Here is a 20,928-nt window from a genome sequence, read left to right on the forward strand (position 1 = left end):
TTCCAAACCTGTAAGAGTTTATTTATTCTGTTGAACACAAAAGAAGATACTCTGAAGAATGTTGATAACCAAACCATTGAAGTACTTTTTCTCATCATATGGCTACGGTCAACTTTTTGGTTACCAACATTCTTCAAAATATCTTCTTTTGAAATGGGTAAATTCTAAAATTATTTTCATTTTTGGGATAACTATCCCTTTTATAATAAGTATTCCATATATTTTGTTAAATCAAATAAATAAATGCACAAGTTAAATCAAAATTTGCATTTATCTGCCACTGCTGTAAATTAAGGCATGGGTGAGAAATGTCTTCAAATGCAGAATGGAAATACAGGAATTCTAAATTAAAACATAACAGCAGATTTTTGTTGTTGTTGTTTTTTTACATTAGTTTCTTTAATAATTCATTCCAGTACATGGTTTAAGAATTACATATTAGCAATAAAACGTGTACACTGAGTATTTTACTGGAGGAAAGAAACTAGAATGGCACTCACTACGACACAGATCAGACAAGATACAAAGACTCTGTAAGCTCACTGATCCCAAACAGAGAGACTTTCATAAGAGAAAATCAGTCACAAATGTACCCAAAAGAAAAGATTAAGAAAAGGAGAGGAGACGTAAGGTATGAAAACATAATGAAACATATATATTTTATAATATATTTATATATATTGTAGCTTTTATAGAAAAAAGAAATTAAAAAAAAAAAAAAAAGGAATACTTTTGAGACACAATGAGGTTTCTTTTAGCTACTATCGTTACTGCCACTGCTGCCACTGCTAAGATCGGGCTGTTCTCTTTTATGAATCTGCTCGTGTGCTTTGAGATGACCTGATTGGCTGAAATTCTTCCCACACTGCTGGCAAGTGTACGGCCGTTCGCCCGTGTGAATTTGCTGGTGTGCTTTAAGATGTCCCAAGCGACCGAAACTTTTGCCACACTGGGTGCAGCCGAATGGTTTTTCCCCGGAGTGAATCTTCTCGTGTGTTCTGAGGACCCCTGAATTGCTGAATGTTTTTCCACACTGGGAGCAGCTGTAGGGCTTCTCGCCTGTGTGGATTTGCTGGTGATTGCGGTAACTTGACTCTTTAGTGAAGCTCTTGCCACACAGCGAACAGCAAAAGGGCCGCTCTCCTGTGTGGCTCAACTGGTGGGCTTTGAGTTCCTTCGTTTGGCCGAAGCTCTTACCGCACTCGGCGCAACTGAACGGCTTCTCGCCCGTGTGCAGTCGCTGATGCGAGCGCAGATCATCCGCTTTGGTGAAACCCTTCGGGCAGTGCGCGCAAGTGTAAGGTTTTTGCCCCGTGTGAATGAGCTGGTGCCTTTTCAAGTTACCGGCCTGCCCGAAGCTCTTCCCACACTGGGAGCAGGTGTAAGGCCTCTCGCCGGTATGGATGCGTTGGTGAGTCTTCAGGTTACCGAGGGTGCTGAAGTTCTTTCCGCACTGAGTGCAGGAGAATGGCTTCTCACCTGTGAGGTTGCGAGGTTTACGTGGAGTCGGCGCATGGCCTTTTGTGCTGGTTTGGTTGTGTGCGCCAGTTGCTTTGCTCACCTGGACGGACGTCAGTTCGTAAAGGTTTCCCGATTGGAAATCCGAGTCCATTTTTCCCATGCCGTCGATTACGGTTTCGGGCCGGAGCTTGTTGAGTTCGGTGCGCAGCTCCGCCATGTGAATGGACTCCAAGCCGTTCATCTCGGTCTTGATGTGGCTGGACATGAGGTTAGGCTCGTACTCGGTCTTGATGGCGCCGAGCTCGCTGGCGTAGTAGCTGTGGAGGTCCGAGTGTTGCTCTGACTTGATGTACTCCAAGCTGTCTGAGACGTGAGTGATGTAGTCGAACACCAGACTGGGTTCGTAGTGTGACTTGTAGGAGTCCAGCTCCGTGCTGTGGAAGGAATGGAGGTCGCTGTGGTGCTCCGATTTGATGTAGTCCAGGCCGCTGATCTCCATCTTGATCTGTTCGGAGCCGAGCTCGGCCGTGCTTAGTGGCTGGATCACGGACAAGTCAACCGTGCAGATGGGGTCGAGGTCGGGCTCACTTTTGATGAATGGCAGCATAGCCAAGGGCTCCACGATCTCGGAGGCCAGCGAGCTGAGCGTCGGCGTGCTGCATTCTGACGACAGCATGGTCAGGGTTGGCGTGGTGCACTCTGCTTGTAAAGGGTCAAGCGGCGGCGGCGTGCCGCACTCCGACACCAAATTGTTTAGTCCTAAAGTGATGCATTCTGTCTCCAACTCTGCCATCCTGGTGGAAACTACTCCACCGGCCGACCGAAGCTTCTGTTATGAGTATTATACTTTACTTTCACACAAATAAAAGCGGGATTCCTGATTGGGGATTGTCAACTTTGACAACCTCTGGCCTGGGTTAGGAACAACGGTGATTCCCCTGGCTCCTGGATGGGGAAATGAAAGACAGAATTCATTGCACAGCATTTAAACACCAAATGAATCTTCCATTATTTAGATACAAAATCGTAAAACTATGCAAAATATTTTAAACAATGGAACCAAATTTTCCCCATATTTTATTGGGCTAAAATTGCTCAACTGGGTGTAGAATTATGTTTGTTTTTCTTTATTTATTATTTGTAATGAGTATTTTAACTTTTCCCCCCATATTAGCAGTGTAATTGGAGGTGCGGCCTTTAGGAAGTTAATTGACAATACACTTTGCTAATAAAATTTCATTATAATGCAAGTTTTATATATTTTTTGACACTAGTGCAAAATGTATTAAATATGGAAGAGAACCAACACACATCACAATTATTACATGCCACGGTCAAATTTTGGTCAGAAAACAGACCTTTTCTGTGGAGGGTGAAGATTAAACCCAATCACTATTTTATGTTTTTAAAAGCAGACTTAACACTTATTTTAACAGCCATTTGAACAAGTCTGCAATTTTGGGTATTATATGATTTGTTTTTAGTATGGTCTTTTCTATGTAATGTTTGATAATCACTTTGGTCTACATTTGTATTTTTTAAATGTCCTTTACAAATACAGATTGGGCTCAATTGACACTTGGTGGAAAATTTCATATTTTTTTTATCTGTGTAATTTAACGTGCTGCGGAAATATATTTTAGTCACACGTCTGTTTTATCACAAACCAACTAAATATTATTTTCTGTCTAACCTTATTGCTACTTTTGCAAACTAGATTGTGCCATTAGCATTCACAATCGCTAATGAAGCAATTTGTTTTCATCATTACTGTTTAACTGAATAGCTTCAGAGTTTTACACTGGTAATTATGATTTTATGATTGCATTCATGTGCACTGATCCTACAGATGCAGTTATTTCGATATGACTTGAATGGACCTTATGCAGGACTAAAGTTAGCATTTCAAGTAATGCTCAATTAAACATTGATTCATATAATTTGTTATTTTACCTGTACTTCAAAAGTCATTTTATAATGGCTGTTGCTTGCATGGCTTGAATGCATGTGAACAAACATTTTTATGCAAAACATGAAATTACACAAACCCTTGGTATAATTTAGCTCTGGAGGACCCTTACATTTGTAATGTATGATACATGCTGTAAGCAGATACATGAATGAGAACAATGACATCTTGATGGGTAGATGCTTATGTCAGGTTAATGTCAATCTGACACATTGCAGGAGCATTACAACCAGATGTTCCCATCATAATCTATTATTAAACAGTCGCAAAAATTAAAAAATACCATGCAAATTTGTGAGGGAATCAAACAAAAGAGCTAGATTCCAGTTTATAAATGTATAATTACAACGTCGTGGCATTCGTGTAATTGCCTGTGCCGACTAATTGTGAAAGTACACATTTTAGGCCGGCGAAAAACAAAGACAACAAAAATAAAAATACAAAGAAACTTGACGTAAATGTGCGTTTTAAAACGGCGCAAAAGCTCTTCGATTTAAATGGAAAACACTAAACCAACTAGTCAAGGTAGCTTCGCTAGTTCGCCACGCACTTTTCTGCTGCCTTTCTTGAATCTGGCGGCGTTTTTGCACACAATAAATCTTTTTTTTTCTAAAGAGGAAACGTTTTAATCCACGACGCCCGGGACCGGAGAGCGTGCGATATAAACACAGAACGGGTTGCGAATAGCGGGTATATCGGCATGCAGGGCGCGTTTCGGTGATTCCAGCGGTGGTGATGAACATACAAAGGCAGGAGGGTAAAAATGCCACAGCTTCAGCGTGCGCGAGCCAGTGGCCATCTTGTTTGTAGCTGAACGTCTCTGCATCAGCCAACTGAACGATCCGCTGAGGGAAAGTTGAGCCAGCTGCAACTTCTGAACGCAAACATCGACCCGTTCACCTTTGCATAACAATGCAAAGGCTCGCAGCGATTGTAGAGCGTAACGTTACGTGGTGAGTTGCATGACTTGCGCGGTTCATGCACGCTCTCATCACCACTTATCAGGAGAGACAGGAGGAGGGAGAAAAAAAAATATGAAAACAGTAGAGCGCAAATAAAATCGCTTGGGAGAACACTCCGGCGATTTTTTTTACCTGTTCATTGCTTTTTTTGCGGCCATCAACGCGCCGTAAGCTGAACCCTCATCAAACCCCTGCCGGACTCGCCACGTCCTCCTCGGCCCCAGCGTCCTGCAGCCTCCCTGTCGGCTGTCGCACACACTCCTTTTCTCTCGCTCTCTCCTCCCTCTCATTGACTAATTCCGCTTCGTTTTCACTCCCGTTGTCGCTTTCCTCTGGGTTTCAGCCGTTGCACTTCCGTCGTAAAAATGTAAATGCGCGCGCAGCGGTACCGTTCACTGAGAAGCTACTTTCTTTACTTCCTACAAATGCTCGTTTTCATGCGAGTTATTCGAGGACGAAGCCGAGACGAATACAATAAACATCTGCACAGGCTTAGAAAATGTGTTTTGTGCAACCAGATGTGTCGTTCCTTCTCTGGCTAACTTAATGCTATCATCATCATGCATCATCTGAAGGAAAAGACATCAGCAGTTACTCGAAACAAAAGCTCAGGACTAGAGAGGAGAATCACCTGCTCTGGCACTCCAGTTGTTATGGAGTGGATGGATGGCGCGTGATTGTCATTAATCGATGAGAAGTAAATGATGAGACCTGCATTCCATTGCATATGACAAAGGGGTTGTAAAACAAAAATCTAATGAGTGTCAGTTCCTATTATGCATAATAGCACATATGTGAAATATAACCACTGATAAGAGAAAAATGTGAAACGGAATTAAATAAAAATGCTTAAGGACTATTGATATATGGAAAAAGTATAATGTAATGCATTTCAAATAAAAATAATCTACACAAACTAAATTATTTTTTCACTTTATTGTATTTATATATTATCTGTTATTTACTTAGCCTATTGGAACTAGATGTGATTGTTTTCTAGAATAGAGTTATGACAAATAAATGTTAATAATAAATGGAAAATATTATTTAATTCTGCAAAATATTACCATTATTAAGAGCAAGCAGTGAAATTGAATCAACTGATATGCGTTGTTCTGTGCATTTTTGCATCGTCAAAAGTTCCTACTGCTCTCAACATGAATAACAGGCAGTCTGGGATATCAGTCTCCATTACGCTCTTAGGCACATCTTACAGAGGACATAACTGTGGGTAATGTGCCAACAGGGCCACAAGGAAACCAATTGAAAAGTTTAAGAGGCAGTATGACCTGACATGAGAGATATAATCAATAACCATTAAATGGGAAGAGATTTCGGTAGCTTATTTTACAGTGCCCATAAAATAGTTCACAGTTTGGTAGTTTTCATGCTTTATTGTTTACAATATTGAGCCAGAGAGGATTAAAATTGGCTTTAGATGAAGAAAAAGTTAAAAGGAATAAGGAAAGGTTCATCCAAAAATTGTACATTTGCTGAAAATGTACTCACCCTCAGGCCATAAAAGTTGAGGATGTTTGTGGTTTGTTTATTTTGACAGCACCCATTCACTCCAGATGATCCAGTGGTGAACAAGTGATGTTTGCTGAATTTCTCCAAATCTGTTCTGATGAAGAAACTCATCTTCATCTTGGGATGGCCTGAGGTTGAGAATATTAATTTTTGGGTTAACTACTTCTTTAAAAACAAAATAGGAGCACATACACTGTATTCATCCTGTAAGTTATTTCATTTGCTGTGAAGGTGCATCTGACAGACTGCAGTATGCAGCAGTTTCCACAAGTGAAACTAATCAAACTGCAAGCGTCACAGCTGTTACTGCTTAGAATATCACAATAGCATCAAACAGAAAGGCTAATTTCATGTTGCATCGAGCTGGAGGACTTTACTTAAGAATTTATTAGAAAGGCAAAAACAAAACAAAAACCGAAGGCGATTTGACTGGTTGCCTTTTGCAATCGTGCATCAATGTTTAGGAAAAACATTTTATTAATTTCTAGAGATCCCAGCTACATAGAGTTCAGAAACTCAGCTGAGAGATAAACACTTCGCTCTACTGTTGCACTAGTAGAAATGAACGAAGAAGATTTTGTGGATGATAGAATTCAAGACCGAGAATGAAAAATGACAAAGCATGTAATTGATGCAATATTCCACCTTTTTAATGTATTGCCATAATTCTTAATGTACAACTACTTCCAGTCACATTAAAAGACATTTCAGTGATAGGTAAAATCCTTTTTTTGTTGTTTGAAAAGTAGAAGAAATTAAACGCTGGTTACAACAGGCATTCCTAAAAGATTAAGAAAAAGAAAAACAAACAACTTCCCAATAATAATGACTTTCGAGAAAGGACCAAATTTTGTGCAACATCAAAAGGAAAATATTTACTATTGATGTTCTGTATATGTGATTCATAATTACCTGGATCATAATGTGCTTTTACTGTAAAATAACAATATTGATTAAATACAAATTTTCATGAATCACCCCATCACTTATCTCCCAATTTAAAGATGATTGTTTATACAAAAAAATATTACTGAATGTAAACCGAAATTTAACAGAGCACTTGTATTTGTCTACTTTCACCGTAAATATCCTAAAACAATGTGAATGAGTCCTGAGGTAATTAACTGAGCAATGCTTTCAAAATACCAACAAAACTGAGGTATGGATGTGTGGAGTAACAGGAAAACCGTGCAAAAATATATATTGGAGTTAGAAAAAAAAAAGGAAAGAAAAAGAAAATGGTACAAAAGTAATACTTGGCATTTATTGGTCAAATGCTGAACTCTACACATCCATTTTGAGCTACTATGCCATAATAAAACAGAAAACTACTAACCATGATCCATGGAAAACAGTTGATCCAATTGGTCTGTTACAACAAGTGTACTTTTCAATACATGACAAAACAGATTCTTAAAAAGTAACAAAACCACTAAAAGGAGTCATCATGCATAACACAAAACAAAACACTAAAATCCTCAAGTAGTTCATTAGAACAATGCAGTTCTCTGGGCGGATGTTGGACTGCATCACAAAGCTCATCTTTCGAACTGTTTGGCAGAAAGATGCTGTTTATTTTGCTTCATAAAAAGGTTACAAAAAGTGAAAAATAAATAAAAGAACAGGTGAAGGGTATTAATGCCGGTCAACGCAGTTATGATGCACTTCGAGGAAAGTCAGTGACTGCAGACGCGCACACACAAACAAACATACTCCATAAAGTTGCAATGGCGTTTTTACAAGAGACTGCATTCACCAGCACTAACTGAATAAATATCTGTGGACCAGAGCGATTTTACATGCCGAGGTTCTTTAATTCATGGTCATAAATAGATGGGCATACATGGGGCCGTTTCATGGCATTAAGTCAAATGCAAAATTCAAGTCCTTCAATATTCATTTAAATTGCTTATTGTAACCCAGAAACAATGGAAATATACCATACTATTTTCACTCTTACTAATATCAGCAGTTCCTCTTTAGTCTTTTGGATCCATGAGCTGAAATGTATTCAAAGAGACCCAAAAATAAATATTCTGTCATTATTGATTCACCCTCATGATGTTCCAAACTGTATGATTTTCTTTTTTCTGTTGAGCACAAAAGGTCATATTTGTCAATGTTGTTAACTTCCGATATCTATTATTCTCTCCATACTTTGGCAGTCTATAACTACCATCAACGGTTTGGTTACCAACATTTATCAAAATATCAAAGCAAATTATGACAATAATTTATTTTTGGATGAACTATCCCTTTAAAGGGACTGTGCAGTCAAAAATGAAAACTCTTTCTTTATTTACTCACCCTCAAACCTGTATAACTAAACCTGTAAGATAATTTGAGAAATGTCTCAGGGTTTTCATTTTGGGGTGAACTAGCTCTTCCTGGTATCACTCCCACCATTGGAGTCTGAATTGATGAAACATACCAAGTTATATTAACATTGAAGTCAGATCTGACTAGCAGTAACAATTAACGAGAACTAGTACAATATCTAGAGCTGACTGTTCAGGTGAAAGCACAAAGCACAAGAAAGAAAGAGTTCTGGTCATTTTTTTTTCTTTTTTTTAACAAAGGCAGGGTGCTAAACAATGAATTAGCTTCTCAATCATCAGCAACACCTATAAGATCAGCTTATTGAATGGTTAAATCTAGGCACTAAACATATAGTACTTCATTATAGTCTACTAATGAAGTTACGATACTCAACATCTGAAAGAAGCTAAAGATTCATAGTGTAAAATGTAATGGCCCAAAAAAAAAAAAAAAAAACAATACAATCTTATAAGAGTATGTAGTAGTGCTGCACAATTAATCGTTTGCAAATTTAATGCACATCTTGTCAGTAAAGCCGGTTCTGTGATTAGTAGTACATTTTTTTTTTACTACACAGAGCCATAGTTCACAGATAAGCCATGTAGAATCACGTTCATAATCGCAGACAATTAATCACGTGATAATAAAAATCAAATAAATCGTTCTGAGATAATGAAAGCTGTTTTACGGCTCTGTGTAGTAAATGCTGCTCCATCTGAAAGCACATGAAAATACCACATTTACTCCAAACTCACTCCATAATGTCAGTCGAGTGTTTGAAGTAAATCCTTCTGTGAGATAATGTGGCTTTTTACACAGAATAAGGCACACAACATATTTCATAGTATTCTAAGCAGTGATAATAGCTATGTCGATTAGCATTGCATTATTATATACTTTATTATAATAAAAATTATTATAAGATGAACTCAGATAAACCATATATTGTCAAAGTCGTGTGTTTATTAGTCACACTGAATCAATGAAAGCAGTGAAATCTTTTCTGTTTAATCAGCAAACACTATAGGGATTTCCTGGGTATCAGAGTTTCGGTGTGAGATCGCCCTCTGGCCTTCGGTGGAGATTTACTACTGATCACAGAACCGTGTTTCACTGAAAGATATGCATAACAATTGCAGCTTCTGCCTAATCGCCACTTTCCCTTTCAATGTGATCTTTGGGTCGCAAGTTCTTGGTACCTTCCTTCCCTGGGACATATTAAATAGCATAAAATAAAATAAGCCACATTTTAAAATGCACAATCAAATAATTAGCTGGCTAACTGGCCAGTCCCGTTCCATTTGTAAACTTTTTTTTTTTTTTTTTGAGTAGGACCTTAACTCCTGATATTGCAGATGTCCCCAAAGATGTGGTTCCATTGATGAGGTATTGATCCGAGAAGTAACAGTAACACCTTGTACTTTTTTCCCCATCATGGTTATTACTGACAGATATTGTAAAAATTCAGGGTCAAGAGTGGGAATGTGCGTAACATGTGGGACCAATATCCCTTCGATACAGGGTGAAAATTGTAAGTGCAGGATCCGTCTGCCTTTCTGGAAATGGTAGATAACAGCTTCCCTAAAAAAAAAGCCTATGTATTCAGATACATGCCACCGATGTTGGGGAAACCAAAGCTCAAAAACCGGCAACTGACCATTTCTCCAAGTTCGAGATGTTGAGCCATGTGAACACTTCACACAAAAGGAAGACGCTACTCTAGTTGAGGATACTAGGAAAATCAGATCCTCTTTTAAAGTCAATGAAATGAGAATATAAAGAGTTAGGAGCTTCAAGTTTTCTTCCAATAACCATTTCAATGCAATTTTCTTGCCATCTCGTCCTCAGACTCCTTGCCTCTTGAAGATATCCTTGGTTGTGCACGTCATGCAATCGATGACAATTGTACAAATTCAAGTCAATCCTAGGCTCGATCCATGGCAAAAGGTTGAAGAAAACATCTAGAATCTGACATGCAAGTCGAGACTTTAATTATGTAGAAATCCAGTATGACATCTTAACATAAGAGGTATTTCATGTTGAGTACTAAGTCGTTAAGGACATATGAAAAACTGGTTGATTCGATCGCAAGAGACACGTTATGCTGTCTCTGGTTCGTTTGATCACATTCAGAATGTTGTAAAAAGAAACAAGACCAGCATGCTGCATGCAGCATGGGCCTATTAACTAGCGGATTCCTTTTCCACAACATCTTCATGTAACATGTTTAAAATATTGACAAAGTTTTAGAATCTTTAAAAACTGGAATTATGAAAAAAACACCCAATGGAAAAAGGAAATTCTTCTATCCTTATTGTGATGGTCTATGCAGCCCTACTTTGATATTTACACTGTGTACACAGCTTGTTATTATTACTGGTATTTGCTTCTTCCAATAATCCCTACAGTTAGAGAAATTTAATGGAGGTAAAAACATCTTAAATTCTGTCGGACGTCTAATTACCTCAGTGTACCTTCAAACTAGCAAAAAAGGCTACACATTCCTTGCATTTCCTTTATCAGTACTTGCAATTAATTTTAAAGTCTGACTCACTTCCAAAAGCAACAATCACTGGGAAAACCTCCCTTCCTATTCTCCTAAATTTCTTTCATCTTCGCGCGCTCATATCGTTTTGTCCGTGTGCGTCCGTAAGTGAGACTGGAGCCTTGAAGACTGGGAGAAACTCTTTCCACATTGTGGGCATCGGTTGGGCATCTCCTCGTGCGTTTGTCGGTGGGCTCGGAGAAGATGCGCTCGGCTGAACTTCCTGCCACACTCTTTGCAAGCATGGGATTTTCTCCTACCTTTGGGTTTCAAGGACTCGGTCCTGTCCCTCGTCTCGTCACCATCTTCATCATCCTCCTCGTCATCCTCCTCTTCTTCCTTTTTCTTATTCATCTGGTCAATCTTTGAGCCCTTACAGAGTTGCAACTCAGCCGGATCTGTAGACCCTTCCATACTGGGAACGGCATCCATGGACTCATCGTCATCCTCAAGAATCTGGGAAGGAAGCGTCAGGAGTCTTTGCAACATTGACGAGGATCTGATTTGAGAGTCGTCACCTGTATATACAAGGACAGCGACTTAAAGTTGGTATGATTTCAAATTACAACCCTACTCAGTGCTGGGTAAAATACTTAAAAACTGAAGTTTGTTACTAATTACATAATGAAAAGAGTTGTTAGTGACATAGCTAGGTTACTTATATTAGATAATTTATTCTGACTACTTTTTCGATTACTTCTTTACATCCAATTTGTTTTACAAAGAAAGTAAAAGTATATATATATATATATATATATATACATACATATACAGTACAGACCAAAGTTTGGAAACATTACTATTTTTAATGTTTTTGAAAGAAGTTTCTTCTGCTCATCAAGCCTGCATTTATTTGATCAAAAATACAGAAAAAAACATTAATATTGTGAAATATTATTACAACTTAAAATAATAGTTTTCTATTTGAATATACTTTAAAAAAATAATTTATTCCTGTGATGCAAAGCTGAATTTTCAGCATCATTACTCCAGCCTTCAGTGTCACATGTAACATCCAGTCTATCACATGATCATTTAGAAATCATTCTAATATTCTGATTTATTATGAGTGTTGGAAACAGTTCTGCTGTCTAATATATTTGATGAATAAAAGGTTAAAAAGAACTGCATTTATTCAAAATAAAAAAAAAATTCTAATAATATCTTTTCTTTACTATAACTTTTTAATTTAACACATCCTTGCTGAATAAAAGTATTGATTTTATTTTTAAAAAATTACTGACCCCAAATTATTGACCAGTAGTGTATATTGTTATTACAAAATATATTTCAAAAACATAGCTTCTTTTTTTTCTTTTTATTCATCAAAGTATCCTAAAAAAAGTATCACATGTTCTGAAAAAATATTAAGCAGCAGAACAGTTTCCAACTTTGATAATGAATCATCATATTAGAATGATTTCTAAAGGATGATAATGATCCTAAAAATTCAGCTTTGCATCACAGAAATAAATGATAATTTAAAGTATAATACATTTAGAAAACAATTATTTTAAATTGTAATAATATATCACAATATTACTGTTTTTTCGATCAAATAAATGCAGGCTTGATGAGCAGAAGAAACTTCTTTCAAAAACATTAAAAATAGTAATGTTTCCAAACTTTTGGTCTGTACTGTATATATACACACATATGCATTAAACATTACACCAGGGTTTCCCAAACTGGGCTTAATGTAAGAACTGCACAGATTTTATAAATTATGAAAATCTAATAATTTAATCATAAAAATGTAAAACAAAAATGATTTAAACACTTGAACACTAAAAATAAAACCTGGATGTCAATGTGACCATTAACTGATATCAGAGAACTGTAAACATGTGAATCGTGTGTTGTTCAATTATTTACACATTAACTAACCTATTTTGTCTGGAATTCAGTAGTCACTGAATTTGATGATGCCATCGTGTTTCACAGCTATACGTCACCAAAGTTTAGTCCCTTGCATAATTATTTGTTTTGTACATGGTCTGATTACAGACTGAATATAGTCAAAGCTAGATGGTATGAATGACACACAGTAGAACTTAAGGAAAGGAAAGGAACTAGGGAGAGTCAATAAATTATGATTAATTTACTGCCACTGTGTTTATATGTAATCAATAAAAAAAGTAACCTGAATATTCACATTTTAAAATGTAATATGAAATATTACAATAAATATAAAAATAAATATGAAATAAATACGTTCTAATGACAAATACTTAATTTTTGGAATTTGATTACATGTAATCAGTTCCAACCCAGCACTGAGCATTCTAGATCATCAGCACAGCTCAGCCTACCTGTGGAGCTGATGACAGGAACACCTTGAGTCTCAGAGGTTAGAGAATCAACCTCCATATCATCAAGTGGCAACCAGGGCTGCTGGCCCACCTCAAGCTCCAGCTTCCTCTGAGTGGCCAGACAAGACGGCATGAGCGTCTCCCGAATTAAGCTGTCCATGTCGGTCACCGTGCCCGAGCTCAGCCCAGTGCACTCCTCTTTACTGGTGGTGACCTCTTTGATCTGCCAGAGGTCACTGCACCACTTCTGCCCGAAAACTTTGTCCAGGATGGGCACCCAGTCCTGAGACACTGCAATGACAGTCTGCTTGTCTGGTTCTGTTGGGGGAAAAAACAAAGACTTGTTTTCCAGGTTTAATTATATACATTCATTTAAATAAGTAGGGTTACACATTTAAGGAAATGGGAAACCAAATTTGTTTGCTGATTTCACATTCAAATATCCCAAAAAGTGGTGTTGAAATTCACAACATATAATTGGCTTTTAAAGGTGATTTTTGCATTTGAAAGCAATTTCAGTAACTAGTTGGAATTAAATTAAATTGTTATAATAACCAGAAAACATTACCATATTTCAGTACAAACACCTGGATCTTATTCAATGATTACCTGCAATGCAGGCGCTATCAGTCTGAAAACTGGTCTGCTTTGTTTTTATATAACAGCTTTAAAAAAACTGAATTCTGAATGAAACTCAAAAAACAGATGGCAAATGTGCTTTTGTTTCTGGTCTGTCGGCCGTTAAACAAACTGAGGCGGGCCAATATAATGCCTTAATAAAAGGGGAAATTCAATTTTGGTGTAATATTACCTATGTTATACTGAATACTCATTTTACATTAGCTTTTTAACATTAGCTCCACACCAGCCATATCTAAATGAACTCAAAGTCATATTTTAGCACAGACATGCATTCTATGAAAAATCTGATTGCATCGTATTCTCAAAAGCCTACTGCAATTGATTTCTGCCCATGAAAAGAGACAGAAAGTAATGTTTTTGTACATTTTTATTGATTGTAGGAGCCAATCAAACAAGAGTTGGACAACAGTCTGAGACCCAATAATAGATATAGGAACATTGTGAACTTCATTTTGAGACGTTTCAGGTTTCAGGTAGAGGAATGATGTAGAGTTACAGTAAAGTAAGCCACATCACAATAGTGAACCCTCCACAACCAGCCTGAAGTTAGGGAACTGCATCAAACAAATAGGATTTTTACAGTTACCTGATTTTCATAATTAGTTTAGTGAACCGATCGCTAAAGCAACACGGACAGCGCATGCAAATAAACAATGTTATCAGAGGGCACAGTTCATTGGAGGAAATTCTTTCTACAAAAAGAAGTGATTATATCCAACTTTACACTACCAGGGTCAGTAGGTTATATTACATAATTTTTAATTTAAGAAATTAATACTTCTATTCAGGAGGGATGCATTCAACTGATTAAGGGTGACACTAAAAATGTTATAATGTTGCGAAAAAACCTACTTCAAATTAATAAAATGTAAAGCTTTTCAAAAAAAAATAAAAAAGCATTGATAATAATATTTATATATAAAACAATAAGCACTGAAGACCGGAGTAATAATGTAGAAAATTCAGATTTGCAACACAGGAATAAATGACAAGTATCTGTCTTGTCCTAATAAAAGGAAATAAATGCAAAAATATATCTTTTTCTTTTATCTTATAACATTTTGCAATATTACTGTTTATAGGCTATTGTATTTCAATCAAATAAATGTAGCCTGGGTGGGTGAGCATGATTCTTCAAAAGCATCTTACAGACCCCAAACCTTTGAACAGCAGTCTACATACATTTTAATTATCAACTACTAGAAAATAAAACAGTTTGTACCATTTGTGGTTTCCGTTTCTTCCCTTTCCCACTCTTTTTTGGGTGATTGGTCCTGCAGGCCTTTTGACTTGTTCTTTTCCGCTTTGGAACTGCTCGGAGAGGCAGAGTCGTTTTCACGGTCCTCTGTTTCCACAGCAAGCGCATCACTGTCCTCCACTAGGTCCTGGTCCTGTAACTGCTTTCTTAATATCTGGTTTTCCCGCTCCTTCTTGGTGAACTCCGAGAGCAGGTCGTCAAAGCTGTCTTCCACGATTTTAGTCAGCTCACAAACGGCGAATTCCAGCACATGTTCCATAACAGATTTTAACTGACCTGAAAATGGAGACAAAATGGGGGACATCATGATATATTTACTCAGAAAAATCCATCTGTAAAGTTCTTGTGACACAAACAGGTAGTTATAGCCTGTATAGTTCTCCAATCGCTCTCTGCACCATCCACACACTGCAGAGAAAGGCACAAAATAAAGCCGCTAGCTTACATTTCTGAGAATCACACTCATTTGCTTCACTCCCGTATAGATCTTCTGCAAGAAAAGTTCAGATTTAAAGCCTCAATTACGCTATGTCAAGATCTGAATGCAATCTAAGAAAAATGTGTCTGTTGATACAGAAATGGAACTGATGGACTGTTTAAAATTGAATGGTGTATTTTAAGCCTGACCTATAATAACATCTGCATACTTCCATAATGTATGTACAAACTTATGATGGTCATATTAGGAAGCTTACACTGCAAAACCAAGTATACTGACATTTACTAAAAATCCTTCAAAACGGATGCATTTATTAAGAACAAAAAATAATGCAGATACAATAATGCTTTTTAGCATGTTCACAAACTGAGCAAACGTATCCTTTTTTTTTTATTTAGACCCAACGTAACACAAAACTGTCAAATTATCAACAGACTGTCAAAGTATTTCAGTCTGAGGATTTAAATGGTTTAGGCATCTTCAAAAATCTGTATTTTAGGACAAAAGAGGAATCTTTAGTAATCTCAACCCAATCACCCAAGCACTTGTTAGTGACAGGGTATCGGTGGCTCTTATTCAAATCAGAAGAAAGTGTTGCAGGTCTGAATTTCAATTTGGACGCTTATCTTGTAACTTGTATGAAATGCACCTCCCTGCAGAAATATAGCCTTTAAAATGCACCGCATGCAGTCCTCTGCATTCCTCCCTGACTGTACGGAGCCCATTTTGATCAGACAACTGAAAGACCACATCTAAAAATGTCCCTGAATGCCTTAATATATGAACAATATTAACATCTAATTGCCAAAGATATTATATATTAACAGAGGTGGTCAAGTTTTCCTAAAAATGGTCTAAAATATTTTAGTAGGGCAGATGCAACATAGAAAGTAAAAATAAATAAATAAAAACCTTGGGGAAAAAATAAATAAAACTAGTGATGTTGAAAAATTATAAATGTAAATATTCATTCTTCATTCTTAAACTATGTAATTTGCAAACTGGCTCACACTAATGATAAAAATGTGCTGCACTTTCTAGGTGATATGAAATATAATTTGCTACCCATTTTATTTCCGTAATATGATGCATTGCAGCATGGAAAAGAATATTAAAAGAAAAAAACATTTAGGGCATGACGACCTTATCCTTTCACAACTGATTTGATCTATATGACAAGGAGAGGCTGGAAAGTAACAGGGCTCTGTGACACTGATCAAAAAGAAAAGTCATTTCAGAGGCTTTTATTTTTATTTTAAGTAATGGGCACTAAAATGAATCATTCATAAAAGCATTCACTAAAAACACAATAAAATCAACAATAAGGTTTTCACCAAAATTGTCTCTGTCCTAACTACTAAAATTACAACATAAGTTTATGAGTTACACATTATTATTTATAGCAAATATTAAATTGTAAAAAAAAAAACAATTTGCAATGTGTTTTTATATTCTGATGAAAGCCTCAAAGGGCCATTCTTACTGTTGAGCGTTAGTGCTGACTATAAGAAAGCTGCAATTGAAAATAATAATGATTTACCTATTCAAATACAATTTTGAAACATATTTAATTGCCATGATGACTTAAACGAATCAAGATCAGATATTCCCATTCAATTTTAGTGATACATCTAATGCAAACAAATTAAATGGTGCATTTTTTTTTATAAACTCTGTGTGCATGTTGACACACCAAGCTATGACATCAAAGCGGATCAATGGGCTCCTCTGTGATTTGGCTGCAGTCTCCGCTTAGGATGAAGACTCTCATGATACTCCCCACTGAAACCCCAACCATGGATACCCTCCGCAGGGTCTGGTGGGTGTGGCTTCTTCTAACCACCTCCATTGGCCAAAATACAAGGCAAAGGCACACTCCCCATGCAACCGTCACCACAGTATGAAAAGCAGCGCAACGACAGAAGCGTCATCACCCAAACCAGCCATTGGCAGCAGTCACAACAAGTCAGCCATACTCCAAACATTAAAAGATCTATGTATACATGCCCACACAGGCCTGAAGACTGCTGACTAAGATTCATTTCAAAGACCAGACAATTGAAAAACATCCTTCAATCACACAGTTGCACTCAAGAAAGACAAAACATTCAATCTAAAATAATGTGTTGCTTCTCTACAGTCTCCCATGCACAATTATGCAGACTTGCACACATCCTCCAACAGAGTAAATGATTGGTTTAAAAAAATAAAAAAGTTAGATCTAAATAAATTAGACTTGTAAATCAAACAAGTATTCTGGTAGCTGTGTTTTGCATGGTAGATGGTTTGCAGTTGGTTTAAGATTTTCATAACTTGGTGCTAACTGGTAGACCATCTTGGATCAGCAAGAAAACAGTTGGTTAAGACGGATTTAGGAACTAGTCAACCAGCTAATGACCAACTTAGACCACCTAGAAACCATCTACCATGTTCAAAAACAGAGATACCATCTAAAGCTTGGGTTTAACCACAGTGTTACTCCTGGCACGTTCTAAAGTACAGGGGCGTTTAACCACAATTAGCGAATTGAAATCCATGGGTGCAAAAGCAGACCAAGTTCATTACGACTTCCTTCTTCCGTTCAAAATGGTGTATACCCTTGTTTTTGTAAACCTCGCCACTGCGCACCAAGCCATCGAGGCACATTTGCATTGCAAACACGGGCGTTTCAATAACACGGGTTATTGAACAAGATACCAAACACGTTTTCTTCATTTCCATTCAATAAAAACACGGTTTGCACTCAAATACCCTTACCAACTGCTCGCGCTTTCTGTTCTCGCCTGAGTGTTTCAGATTGAACGCCACATTCAGGGCTTTGACTGGGGGTGTGTTGCTTTGTTTCATCGTTCGTGTCTGTTTTCCCCTTAGACGCATTGCTTGTCCCGTTCCCTCCACGAGACTGAAGGGTCGCCCTTAAACGCTGGTTTTCTTGCTCTTTGGTGGCCGTTTCCAATAGCATTGAATTCAAAGTGGCCCCAACAGTGTTGGTGATTTCCTGAACGGAGAGCTGCACTACCTGCTCCAGCGCGGACTCCAGCTGACCTTGGAAAAACGAAATGTAAAGGGCACCGTTCATGTTTAAGACCGCTCCGTTGGAAGACCTCTTTCATTCTTCCTCTTCCCACCTCCCAAAATAGTGTTAAATATACCAAGGTCCCCCAGAACGACTGCCTAGAAACGAACAGTTACTCCTTTCTCGCAAAACGCATCGTGGATGTATACACCCCTCAGTATGCAATACCGTACTCCACTTCGTCAAGACGCATCGGGAGTCCAATAGTCCACAAGCATAAACGATCTTGCCCGAGACAACCACTACGCCATTTTGCCCTAAATATGGAAACGCTTGCGCATATAACCCAGAAATGTGCGTTAGGAAACACGTCAGAGCAAAACACGATTTTGGCGTTCAATACAAGTAATTTAACCGATCTGTTTATACGGGTTGTTTTATCCGACGTCGCATAAATGAGCCGATTCATTTAAACTCCTAAATAATTATAGACACTCCGTTATTGCCAGTTATATCCAGTTACGCGCTATCTTTGTCTAGTGTATTATTTAGATTTTATTGCATAAGGACTGCTACTTGAAATAAAATGTTTATGATGCGCTCCTCTAATTTAATTACGGTAAATCCGCCGCTGCATTTTCTAAGAGGAAGGCGTGACGAGATTCACGTTAGATTACAGATGTAAAGGCATGTTGTGCGGCGCGTTGAAACTCGGCTGCTAGGGTGTGTATATAATATATCTGGTTTTTTTTTGTTTTGTTTTTTTGTGGTGGTTAGTGCATGTTAAATTTAAAAGTAATTATTCAGTATATTGACCACACCCACAAAAAGCATATAGACACGTTTTCAGTTACTGCTGCCATCGTAAAAAAATCACTCATTCATTCACTTCACAAGTAAAAGATGTCTGCCCCTATCAGGTGAGCCGCTTCATTTTAATGGTTTAGTTCCCCCCAAAATTGTAATTTAACCGCAAGTTGGTCCCAATCTGTACGTGTTTCTTTCTTCTGTTGAACACAAAGGAACATATTTTGACAAATGTTGATAACCAAACAGTTGACTGTCCATAGTATGAAAACTATGTCAATGGCCACCATCAACTGTTTGGTTACCAACAGTTGTTTAAAATATCTTCACACACACACACACACACACACACACAAAATGAACAACAGAAGGTTTGGAACAAGTGGAGGGGGATTACATGATGACAGAATGTTATTTTGGTTGAACTATATCCAAGCAAACAAAACTAAAATTTCTTAGACTACTAATTTGACTGCAGTCTTCATCTCCTGTAACTGTACATAATTAAAAAAATATTTCAGGAGTGCTGTTTATTATATTATGTGTAAAAAAAAAATTTTTTTTTTTTGTTTTGTTATTGATGACATCTGTTGAGTTTTTGAAGTTATAAAACAGCAGGAAAAGAACTTCTCCATCATGTGTGTGATCTTGTGCCATGAATATACCACAGCCCCAGTTCCTGTTCCTATCAGCAGAGGAAGAAGACTGGCACTCACACTAACACAGTGTTATTAAACTGCTAGTGTACTGGGCCAAAGAGAGACACAAGTAATTAAGTATTTTCTGTAGATAAAAATTGCTTGTAGACAAGACAATAGTTGATTGTTTTAAGGTTGGTTCATTTTGAACAGATGATTTTATCGATCGTGAACTTTTGAGAAAGTTGATCCCCCATCAAGGGGACAGTTTCTATAATACAATTTATATTCATTCAATATTTAACTATTAATCTTGCGTTTATTCAAGGATTTAAAGTTCATTACAACTTGTGAAGCGAGTGCTCAGAAGTGCAAATAACAGCACAAATCAGTATCATACAGTTATTTATAGATACAATCATATTCAAATTTGAATAGGAACTGCCAGCTTAGAAATAATGCAGTTAACATGTCAAGACTGTTTGAAAATACATTTTAAATAAAAGTGTGGTTTTGTCATTTTCTGTTAGAAAAGCTTCTGCAATGCCTAACAGCTGCAGCACTGAACAATTTCATGCAAACCAAACATTGCTATTTTAAATAGTTATTAATATATTTAAGTACTTACACTGAAATTAAATTATTCATATATATAAGAGAATATTTCAATATGGATCACTTAAAAAATGACAAATTAAGGATAGAACTATAGGCTATAGCTATATATATATATATATATATATGCATGTTTTCTGATGTTGTCATTGTCTTGTAGATGTAGACATAAGCTTGTGAGTAAAATAATATATGGCTTGTAACTACTGTACCATGTGAAGTGGTCATGGATAAGCAGAGCATTCACCATGATAATAATATATATCACTTTTTAAATAACACATTCTGTTCAGAAGTCTGCCTTAATTATTTATCTTTAAGTTATTAAACTAATTACAATGCTCTAATCACAGCACAGTTTTTAAACACCAGGGGGTGCAGTATGATAACTATACAAAACGTGTTTCATAATGTC

At 37.1% G+C, this 20,928-nt stretch overlaps 2 protein-coding genes across 2 annotated transcripts; both read right to left on the reverse strand.

Annotated features, from left to right (window-relative positions):
* Window positions 1–377: 377 nt before the first annotated feature.
* Window positions 378–4,939, reverse strand: si:dkeyp-113d7.1 (uncharacterized protein LOC407709 homolog). Its single transcript, XM_059555775.1, has 2 exons — window positions 4,525–4,939; window positions 378–2,406 (listed from the first exon to the last, which is right to left on the reverse strand). The coding sequence occupies exon 2, from the start codon at window positions 2,252–2,254 to the stop codon at window positions 755–757; it is 1,500 nt and encodes a 499-aa protein (XP_059411758.1). The 5' UTR covers window positions 2,255–2,406; window positions 4,525–4,939; the 3' UTR covers window positions 378–754.
* A 5,464-nt stretch (window positions 4,940–10,403) lies between these two features.
* On the reverse strand, window positions 10,404–18,749 carry si:dkeyp-113d7.10 (myoneurin). The gene is made up of 4 exons (XM_059555776.1): window positions 18,195–18,749; window positions 14,963–15,274; window positions 13,099–13,416; window positions 10,404–11,304 (listed from the first exon to the last, which is right to left on the reverse strand). The coding sequence occupies exons 1-4, from the start codon at window positions 18,514–18,516 to the stop codon at window positions 10,865–10,867; spliced, it is 1,392 nt and encodes a 463-aa protein (XP_059411759.1). The 5' UTR covers window positions 18,517–18,749; the 3' UTR covers window positions 10,404–10,864.
* Between the last annotated feature and the right edge of the window lie 2,179 nt (window positions 18,750–20,928).

Source organism: Carassius carassius, chromosome 8, assembly GCF_963082965.1.
Source record: "Carassius carassius chromosome 8, fCarCar2.1, whole genome shotgun sequence".
Lineage (NCBI taxonomy): Eukaryota > Metazoa > Chordata > Actinopteri > Cypriniformes > Cyprinidae > Carassius > Carassius carassius.

What these genes read in the sequence shown, in the direction of transcription:
- si:dkeyp-113d7.10 (XM_059555776.1), bottom strand. Translation starts at nt 18,516, where the DNA reads ATGAACGGTGCCCTTTACATTTCGTTTTTCCAAGGTCAGCTGGAGTCC. An exon ending in AGAAACGGAAACCACAAATG is followed by an intron (nt 13,417 to 14,962) that starts GTACAAACTGTT and finishes TTCCCCCAACAG; the next exon opens with AACCAGACAAGCAGACTGTC. An exon ending in TCCTGTCATCAGCTCCACAG is followed by an intron (nt 11,305 to 13,098) that starts GTAGGCTGAGCT and finishes TTGTATATACAG; the next exon opens with GTGACGACTCTCAAATCAGA.
- si:dkeyp-113d7.1 (XM_059555775.1), bottom strand. Translation starts at nt 2,254, where the DNA reads ATGGCAGAGTTGGAGACAGAATGCATCACTTTAGGACTAAACAATTTG.